The sequence below is a fragment of the Corylus avellana genome, chromosome ca10 (assembly GCF_901000735.1).
Source record: "Corylus avellana chromosome ca10, CavTom2PMs-1.0".
NCBI lineage: Eukaryota > Viridiplantae > Streptophyta > Magnoliopsida > Fagales > Betulaceae > Corylus > Corylus avellana.
In genome coordinates this window covers 13,091,589-13,102,069 of record NC_081550.1, presented here as the reverse complement: position 1 = coordinate 13,102,069, position 10,481 = coordinate 13,091,589, and the positions used below count along the sequence as shown (strand labels likewise).

The 10,481-nt window shown below is 36.0% G+C and overlaps 1 protein-coding gene across 1 annotated transcript; it reads right to left on the bottom strand.

Moving 5' to 3' along the window:
- Positions 1-514: 514 nt before the first annotated feature.
- On the bottom strand, positions 515-6,730 carry LOC132164126 (BEL1-like homeodomain protein 8). The gene is made up of 5 exons (XM_059574552.1): positions 6,466-6,730; positions 4,349-5,602; positions 1,351-1,763; positions 1,205-1,265; positions 515-1,122 (listed from the first exon to the last, which is right to left on the bottom strand). Exons 2-5 carry the CDS (start codon positions 5,522-5,524, stop codon positions 733-735), a joined length of 2,040 nt encoding a protein of 679 aa, XP_059430535.1. The 5' UTR covers positions 5,525-5,602; positions 6,466-6,730; the 3' UTR covers positions 515-732.
- Between the last annotated feature and the right edge of the window lie 3,751 nt (positions 6,731-10,481).

Below are 10,481 nucleotides of genomic sequence, written 5' to 3'. Positions count from 1 at the left end.
TACGAGCCCATGGATTAATTAGTGTGATACGGTTATTAAATAAGTTGACTTGTTTAACTAAACACAGTTAACCTAAACCTTAACCATAAAACTAAATGTTGTGTTCTCGCGGGTTAAATTCCCAACCTTACTAGCCCAGTTATAAAAACCAGTGGACTAGGTTTCTGTAGACAAGGTGATATCTCTCCATTACTTTCGTGATCTTTTGCTGATATTTATGTACTTATTCATTGTCATATCCCCCCACTTTGCGGCCTTTCACAACCTACCCTACTATTTTCCTTGCCGTGCCTAAAAACCGGAGTGACAACTGATCTACCACTATATATATATATATATATATATATATATATATAAACTTAAATTTTAATATACTTGAGGTTGGTGGGTGCATGGAGGCGAGTTGAGTTTCTAAATATTCAGCACTTCCCGATGTTGGTTGGAGTATTTGGGCAGGCAAATTAGATTGTTTGAATGTAGGTGTTAACTGTTAAGCAACAAAATTGGGCAGACGAGAGAAAAAGGTAGGGCAGCGTGTCCCTTTCCCGGAATAGCAACCGGCCACCAAAGGGATGGGGATTCCTCGTGTTAATTAAAGATTACAAATAGAATGACATTAAAGATTACAAATATGAGATGCGGTGCTTGAAGGCACTAATTAAAAGATGAATGGGGGTGTCACCATATCATTCACTTGAGCTTAATAATAATATATAATATATAATATAAAAATCACCCAACAAAATCACGAATCATCCGCCCTCCAAATTGATCCTCCTGTAACTGTTGTTGCTGCAACTGCAAGTGCTGTACATTAACATTTTCAGCACCATGCCTGAGGCCCAAGGTAAGGGACACAGCAGCTCCACTCGTCGGCTGGTATGGCAAAAAACCCATCACCGACCCAGACCCAGACCCATCCATGCTTGTTTCTATTTCACAATCCATTCTCGAACGCTTCTCTTGTTGCTTCCACTCGCATTCCAATCGCTTATTTATGCTGCTGCTGCTGCTGCTACCTTCAATATTCTTGTTGGCTTCTGCTTTTGTTTCGAGCGTGTGTATTTCTTCAACCATTGGCTTCCACACGCGCACTCGGGCATTTATGAACCAGTTTGACACCTGCGCGCATTATCATTAGTCATTGTGGTGCGATGCTAGGCTGGCTACTAGAGAGAGTTAAGAGTTATCCACAACACCTTACCTGGTTTCGAGATAGACCCGTTTGAGTGGCTAACATGTGCTTATCTGTGTCCGTGGGGTACCTAATATTAAAACAGGCAAATTAACCAAAGCTCTAATTCAAAGAAAAGACAGACATATATAGAGAGAGAAAAAAGAGGGGCCTACGGGTGAAGAAAATGCTCAAATAGCCAAGCTCTAAGAATAGCCACGGAACGTTCTGGTAAGCCTCTCTGGGGCCTCCACGCGTGTTGTTGAGTAGTGTCAAGGAAGCCCACATTATATCTTTGCCTTTGCAAGCTGCTTTGGTCCAAGTGCTTTAGCCTCATCACCATATTTGCATCATCACCTTTATTAGTACTAGTCGTAGCAGTAGTAGGCGATGACAAATCCTCCCCCAAGGCTTTTCCTATGTGCTTCAGCTGCTCTGAGATGGCATTTTTTAGGCACCTAAAATGCCTAGACACCGATTTCAGAGCCAAGGAGATGTATGGGGTCGCACAACTTAGACCTGCCACTGATTCAAACGATGAAACCACCATCTGCATTTGCTGATGATATTGCTTATACCTTCTGCAAACCTTTCCAAAGTAAACCACAACAAAAATCAAGTTCCCAGGTACCAACCACTATATTATTATTTTCTTCGAGGACAAACAAAAGTTGAACGACATTGGCTAGCTGTGGAAAATCAATAGTAGTAACATTGGCATTATGTTGAAAATCATATAGGCTAGCTGTCTCTTTCACACTATAATAAGGCCACTGGACATTGCAAGACAAACAACTCATTGGACTTTAATAAAGTGACTGTCAGATGAGTGGTGTGCACTGTTTATTCACAATCGAATTAGAATGCTCCTATACATACATATAAAAGAATACCTCCCGACTAAGTGGGTCAATAGAATTCTGCTTCTTTGCTCCGTGAAGCTACATTCTAGATTCAAAGAATTCATTGCAGTTAAGAGCTACATTGTACATTCCTTGGAGTTAAAACATGAAATCCCTATATATAATTCATTTTGGATCTAGAATATGTAACAAAGAATGGTTGTAGTGCCTCCATATGTTTTTAAGAAGAAAGATATTACAATGGAGACACTCTTAAGAGTGACAGGTAGATCACTGACAGTACTTGTATAATAAATTCAGAAACAAAAAAAAACAAAAAAAAAGGAATGGTCACAATTGACTCGTGAAATTTGTCAGTAGATATGTTATGCTGTACTCTCTAGAAGAGTGAACATCATACCATCGCCCCATCAAATGTCCCATCCCAGATTACACAAATAACCTACCAAAAACTTGACAACTTTAATAAACTTGGATGCCCCATAAGTCGTCGCATCAAAAGTCACAAAATTAACCAGTAAATTGACACAGAAATTTTAATTTCAAAAGCACCCCAAGAATTGATAAGAAAATACTTGATTCCATCTTCATGTACATGACAGCAAGAAACATGAAAAATCAGTGGAATAAGACTTCCAGGCCTTAGCAAAGTGGACAAGATAAATTTGTGAAATCTAATTTGAGGAATTAGATAATGCATCACGCATTATGAAGATGCCAGAAGTTGCATATAAAACCATCTATTAAGTCCCAAATCAAACGTATATACTAGATCAATCTAGACAATATTTGTGGGTATGAAAAAGCTTTAATCGTGACTAATCCTTCTGAATATCCAATAGATGTAACGAGCACATCCCCAGACCATACGGAAGAAATATCATTCTACCCTATTTAAAATTATTTATGATGTAGACAGAGTAAACTTGTACCCTTTGAGATCCAAGGAAGAAATAAGATAGCGATATGGAGCATTGGTGCAAAGAGTGAGAGCATAGTAGTAGCTCCTGCTAGGATTATATATATATATATATCCGAATTGGGTGCCAAGACCAACCTGAAGGAAACTGAACAACTCGTCCAAACATTTAATGAAAATATCCTCATCCCCCCAACCTCAATCCCATCAATTTTTACAAAGATGTACCAAACTTATTAGAAGTTAAACCACAGTATAGTCTAGTGCATAACAGAAATTAGGAAAAGAAAAGGAATACTAGTATTACTTACGCAATCAATTTCACAACATTCATAATCAAATATACATAGTAGCGTTACAAAGCACACCAAAAATAAAACAAACTAGACAACATGCTAAGAAACATCAAATCTTATATTGGCAACTTATATGCATCTTGCATTGGTTTATCCTTTGTTAATTAGTTGTGCCCTAGATTTTAAATAATTTGTTCACTCAATATGACAATAACAAACAAGCAGGCTATAAATTAACAATCCTGTGACATTTTCCTATGGAGATGAGACCTAGAAATCAAGCACCTGATTTACTTGCACAAGTTAAAGAGAATAAGGAAATATTTGAGAGACTGGAAGGGACCCAAGTGCAAGCTAGTAATATGTTGAGCTCACCAAGGCCAATTGTAAGGCCTAGAGTAGTACTAGAGATGCATTAGGTAGATAGTGAGAGAGAATTGGCCACCCTTATGAATATGAGAACTTTAAATGTTGCAATAGAAGCAGCATTGGTTTGCTTAGTTCTAATTTAAATTTGCTCCAGAGTTTACAACTTATTTGTTTATCTTGGTGTCAAAAAACCTTACTAACTATTTTGGCATATTAGTATTACATACATGAACTTATAAGCAATCTGTCCCTTTCCCCAATCCCCAAAAAGAATGATTAACTTTTCCAATCATTCTTCTTTATATGTAAAGGTAGATTCTTTTGACCTGAGAACTATACCAAAAGAACGTAACCTTCTCTATGAATGTTTTCTTTACCTTGCAATTTCCTTTAATTAATAGGATTTTGGAAATTCACCTGGAGTTGGGTTTGAAGAAATATATATATATATATATTGAATTTAATGAAAATGAACTTTGGCAACATAGAGAATCAGTATGCTATGTTTTTTTTTTTTTTGAAAGTAACATGCAGAATCATGACAGGGGCCTTAAAAAGGTTCTGTAACCAAACTTGTGGTCATAGACATTGTTGAGCCTACAAACTCTAATTAGTTTTGACTCACTTGTATCATCCATCCACACTTAATTTCTTTACAAAATAAATCTATCTGGTTATCACAGAAGCATTAGTGACAAGAGAAAGAAGAATGAATGAATGAACCAACCTCCTCCTGCATATATAGGAGCTTTGCTTTCTTCTGTTGGAACTCGGGGCGAATTGATTCAGAAGAGCTACTTGCAACTCCGCCATCACAACTCATTTCATTACAAGTAAAATATGTGGAGGAGGAGGCAGCAGCAGCAGAAGCAAGCTCATGAGTTTCGGCTGCTGCAGCATTTAAAGCATCACCTGAAGTGCTAACTTCTCCAGACGCCCTCTCAGACATGCCACAGAATTCATCCAATAACTGCTGTGCAGGCTTCAAAAACTTGGAAGCCTTTAAAATGGTCGCATATCCTGTGAAAGGGCCAAGAGGACCTGTGTTTCGATAGCTAGTGTTAATGTTTGTAGAAATCCCCACTATGTCTTGAAGAGATTTTCCACAGCATTTACTAACTGTTGTTGTACTTGTCGAGTGTAAATCTTGTGACTCTCCAAACTGATGAGCTCCGGGCAGTTTAAGAGCTGGATTTGATGATGAAAGTGATAGAGAGAGAGCCTGCGGATTAGAATCACCACTACTCCACTGATGATGGCAGCTGTCGACTGCTCTATTTGGCCAAGCACCACCAGCATTGTCAAAACATAACACATCTGACGACTCATTTCCATAGGCTGCTGCAAGTAGAGCAGGTTTATTATGATTATGATTATTATTATTATTATTATTATTCCCGCCATCATCACTTGCTCTCATATTCTGCGCTTCAGTGAAACCTTTCAAACAAGACGAGCGAACATGATCTTGATGAAATCCAATATTGTACCCAGGTGAAGAAGATATGTTGTTACTTACTTCCCCGAAAATATTATTACTTTCAGCACTACCACTTGCATAACTCACCACCCAATTACCATAATTCTGCGGTTCAATGGGGGATTTAGACAAAGCATTGACGATGATGTTGTTGCTGTTAGACGACCAATTGGGAAACGGACCAGCATCCTCCCCCGCATCCATTATATCTCGTTGCGCTGATAAAAGATTTGACTTGGTCGAAAAATTGATTATTTCCGAGGAATATGGGTCGTAAAGCAAGTTATGGGCGTTATTAACGTTCCGAACATGAACAAGATCTGGGTTTTGTTCCAAATCTTGTAAATGGTGCGCAACTCTCAACTTATCACGCCGGCTTTGTTGTGCTACATGTAACTCTGGCCTAAAGCTGCCCATCTCCATCCACCAAAATTCTCGCTACTCCACCATTTTTATTATACCCCGGCCCCCAGCGCCACCCATCCACTTCATTGCACTTTCCTGAAACACCATTTTTATTTCATATTCAAAATATATATAATAATCATTAAAAACTATCTTCTTCTTAAGCTGAGAAACATAATAATTCAGCATACAAGAGCGCAGAGAGAGAGAGAGAGAGAGAGAGAGGATGCATTACTATTTCATGTTACTTAAGCAAAAGAAAGAGAAAGCGTGGACGCAATGGTTTTACTTTGTCGATCGTAACAACAAATTAGTCTATAGTCTCCCATAGCTAATAAGCCGAAGCGACATAAGTTCCCACATACAGCTCCCAAACTTTTCCACCAACAGTGCAAATTCCTTGGCTGTCGGTATTCTTCATCATGAATATTGAATACCCCCAAACGCAGAAAATAATTAAAATAAATAAATAAATAAGAAAGAAAAGATCAGATCAGATCACTAGGATGGAAACGTAAAGAAAGGAGCCTCAACAACCATACGTGGGTTATCTTCACGTGTCATGATGAAACCCTAATACGATTATTTAATACCCATAATAATAAACCCATCTCATAAATATAGCCCCCAGCCTCCAACCTACAGATCCACTTCACTCACCTCAACACCACCACTCAACCTTGTACATGAAAAAAGCTCTTCAACCTATAATTTACACATAAACCGTGACAAACTACTTTTTCTTGTCTTTTTTTTTTTTTTTTTTCCTTTTAAAGTAAGATTTCACTATACAAGTCTCATAATTCAGCAAAGCCACATGACACCAGAAAGCTTAACCATACTATAATCATCAAAAACTTTAATCCTATGTAGATCCTTTAAAGAGTAGAGAAAAAAAAAAAAAAACATTTTCGTTCAAAAACTCCGACCAAAAAACAAAAAGGTTGACATATATTTACCTCTGGCAACGAATTCTAGTAGCTCAGATCTAAATTCCGGGAACCACCTGTTTTTCTCGAATCGAGTTCATTTTCCGGTTCGAGATTCCGGGGCCTAGTTCGGCGAGGTTATGAAGTGGAAGCTAGGGGAGCTGAGGAGCTTGAGGCTTGAGCGCAATAATTGCTAAGCAATAATAGCCGTTAGCCTTAACGTCCAAGCGCGTTTACTCTTTTCGCGCATAATCGCCGTTAGTTTTAACGGACAGAACGGTCCTAGGCTCCTAGCCGTGTGTGAATCTTCAGGTATTGAATTCGTGTTCCCCTGGGGTCCCAGGACCGAAATTTCGCACTGCTTTTATTGGCGAGATATAAATGCAGCGACTGTTAGTCTTAACAAACACCCTCAATAAACGTCTCTAATTACGGCAAAGTACCATTCATAGCCCCTGCTTAAATACTGTACTGTCTGCGCCCCACGTCAGATTGGAATTAAAGATATTTTCGTCTAATGCTTGAACCTAAACATTTGCCCCTCCAATACAACAAATTCCCAAATGTATGAATATATTCCCCTCCCCCAATATATGCTTCTCAAATAATTAATAGATATATATATATATATATATATCTCCTTACATTTACTAATAAAACTTCACATTATGCTAAAGTGAAATAAATGTGATCACTTAGATGGGAAGACTAGCATTACTCTTATGTTGAAAATTCTTCAAGTTTATATTTCAAATTCTATTGAATACGTTAGATTGAGAATTTTTTAATCTTAAAAAAATAATTGTAAATGCGATGAAAGTTTAAGATTTTTAACCTTAAAAGAATAATTGTAGATGCCATTGAAAATTTAAGAAAATTAAGTAAAGTTTTTCTCTTTAGATTTCTTGCAATGAGTCATCTTAGTGCATTGCAATAGAGCAACTTAATGTCAAATGCCCCATTTGCTTGAATAAGTGCTCAAGCAATTAAGTCCCACGAACTCGACTTAATGATTAGATGGTTCAAGCTCTACATTCTAAGTTCGTCCAAATGTTTGTCCGAACAAAACAGGTGAAGTCAAGCAACCTCTCACATCGAGCTACCCAATGCATTAGCTCGTCCTAGTGCACAAAATCCTGGGTCTTCTCATCAAGAGTGGAAAAGACCCGCCTTGATCTCTCCCTATTTTTATTTGCTATCTCAAGAAAAAAAAATTTAAAAAAAATTAAAAGTTAGAATATAAGATCCTCTACATAATAAAAAATTAAAATACAAAAATTATTCCTTGATTTCTTTTATTCTCTATGAAATGCTTGTTCCTACATGTAATGTAAATTTTAAGAAATTCTTTGATTTGGAGATATATTATGAAGGATGATATAGTCAACCTTATATATAAATAAAGTGCAAAATGTTATCATTTTTTATTAGCGAATATTTTTTAAGAAAAGATTTTACCATCAAAATATATTCCAATTAAACAAGTACCATCCATATATAGGATGACCTGACCACAATTTAGCGCTCAGAATCTTTTCAAGCTTTATCGAAAATAAAACTAGACCAACTTGAAAAAATCTAATTAGATTAAAATTCTATTATCTATAAAATAAATAAATAAATAAATAAAATCCACATATTCGTTTGCGCTGAATATGTGTTTTGAGCTGAATAATAAATAATAAATAACTTTTGAGCTGCCCAATGTTTTTTCAAACTTTTAATTATGATAATGTCTCCATAAACTAATAAAAATTGTCAATGTTCTCCCAATAATGAAACTATCTTTAGTAAAATAAAATAAAAAATACTAAAACTTATAAAACAAACCTAAAAAAAAAAAAATTCTAAAGGGTGGCAAATTTAAAATTAAAAAAAAAAATCCATTTTATAAGAAAAAATAAATAAAAAATTTCGATTTTTTTTTTTGTTATAAAAATTGAATTTTTGTTTTGTTTTATAAATTTTTTAAATAAAAATTTCCGTTTTAAAAAAATTAACAATTTTCGTTTAAGAAAATAAAAATTTCCGTTTTTAGAAAAAATATTCGTTTAAAGAATTCATTTTTTTTTTAAAAAAAAAAAAAAATCACTTAAAACAAATTTAAATTTAAATTTTTGTTTTTTTTTTTTTTTTTAATTTATAAGAATATTTTTGTCTTATTGTGAAATATATAGGGGCATTTTTATCTTTTTGCTAGTTTTGGGGAGACATTGAGAATGTTTTGAATAATTTGGGGTACATTGTTACAATTAAAAATTTGAAAAGACGTTATTAATTAGGTAGTAGTTTAAGAGGTAGTAATTAAAATTCAAAAAGTTAAATAGAAGCTTCTCTTAGAAAACTCCCCTAAACTTCTCTCTTTTCATCTAAACAACACCAAGAATAACTTTCCTCCTCCTCTTTCACGGTAGCAATGCTCGGTATCTTCTCTATAGGCTTCATCGGTCCCCGTTTCTAGCTGGTTATTTTAGATCTAGTTTGTAGACCTAGATCTAGATCCAGATTTAGTCTCTTCAACCTTAGATCTTATCGTCTTCTTCAGCCAAGGCATGTATTCCGAAGGGATGTCTATGATGCTGTGCTCCTCTACTGCTTGTGGGGTTTTTGCTTTTTGTTTTTCATTTTGTGGCCTTGGGGTTTTTGAACGTGTTTGTGTTGTTGTCTTAGCTGTTGGGCTGAGGACGTGAATAATGTTTTTAGCTTTCGGGTCGAGAAGGAAATGGTTTGGGTGTGGGTATTTTGCTTATGCTTGGGAAATGGTTTCCAGTGCCCTCGAAAGGAGTCTGCGTTAGCAGATTTGTTCTATAAACTGAAGATTGAGTTGGGATAGCTGATATTTGACGTCATAGATTTATTTTTTATTGTAAGATCTGTATGTTTTCGACTTTTATGACGTATAATCTTTTAGTTTTGACTATGATCTTTCAGAACTGTATGTTATATAATTGTAAGCGCTTTTATGCTCTTGACCACTATTAATTAAATCAGATTGATTTTTCCTAAAAGAAAAAAAGAAAAAAAAAATTGAGAGTGGTATGTGTCAATGTGTGTGGACTTTTACCCAATAAAAAAATAAATAAATGCTGTGGTTGAAATTATCATTAATAGAATTTTTTTTCCTTTCATTTATTCGCTAAACTCAACTCTAAGAGAATGTATATCTAAAAATTACTGTACTATAACTTGTTTTAAATTTTTCCCATAAGTTTTGGATTATAATGTATTTCAAACTCATAAATAAAATATTTCAAAAAAAAAATAGAAAAAGCTTTGGAAATTTTTATATGCGTCTCTTCGACAACATGTCTTATCTTGAGCGGAAAGACGAAAATGTCCTCAACCGCAACACCGCTGCCGCACGCCAGTGATGGTGAACATGCACAGAGCAGTCTGCAAGTCTTACGTGTGAGGCAGTAATTGGGAAAGGAGCTGTGTTGGGCAGAACGCTGTACGGGCAACTGGAGATTACGTCACCTGCAGATTGTACCTTGTTGGATATAGCTCTCTGGGCCAACTTTGAATGTCGACCGCCAGATCTTTTGCTTGGAGACGATGTCTTGTTACCGATAACCGATAAAAAAAAAAGCCGGTCACATAAATGTACCTCAGAGTCTCAGAAGAAACTCTTACTCTCAGTTATGGCTCACTTTCATCATGATTAATTTGAACCGTTAATGAGTTTTTATAATAACTAATCCGACGGTGGGGAGAAAAGTACAGACTGTGGAGAGAGAATAGACATATAGAGATAAGACAAAAGGTGGAGTAGCTGATAAAATATTCCTGGGAGAAAGCAAAAGGTATTTAATTAGAGGCCGTGTGATTAAGATCGTATGGCCAGTTGCATCAGTATTCAACACTAAGCCTACTGGCTTAGTGTTGAATACTGATGCAACTGGGCAGCGATCCAATCAAAGAGACGTAGGTAGCTCACAGTCATAGCTGGGTAACCCACGTGGTTCGGAGAGTTGTGATGATGGAAGAATATCAGATGACAGGCCAATGCTCAAAATGAGAAAACCAAGGACATCAGCTCACAGTTG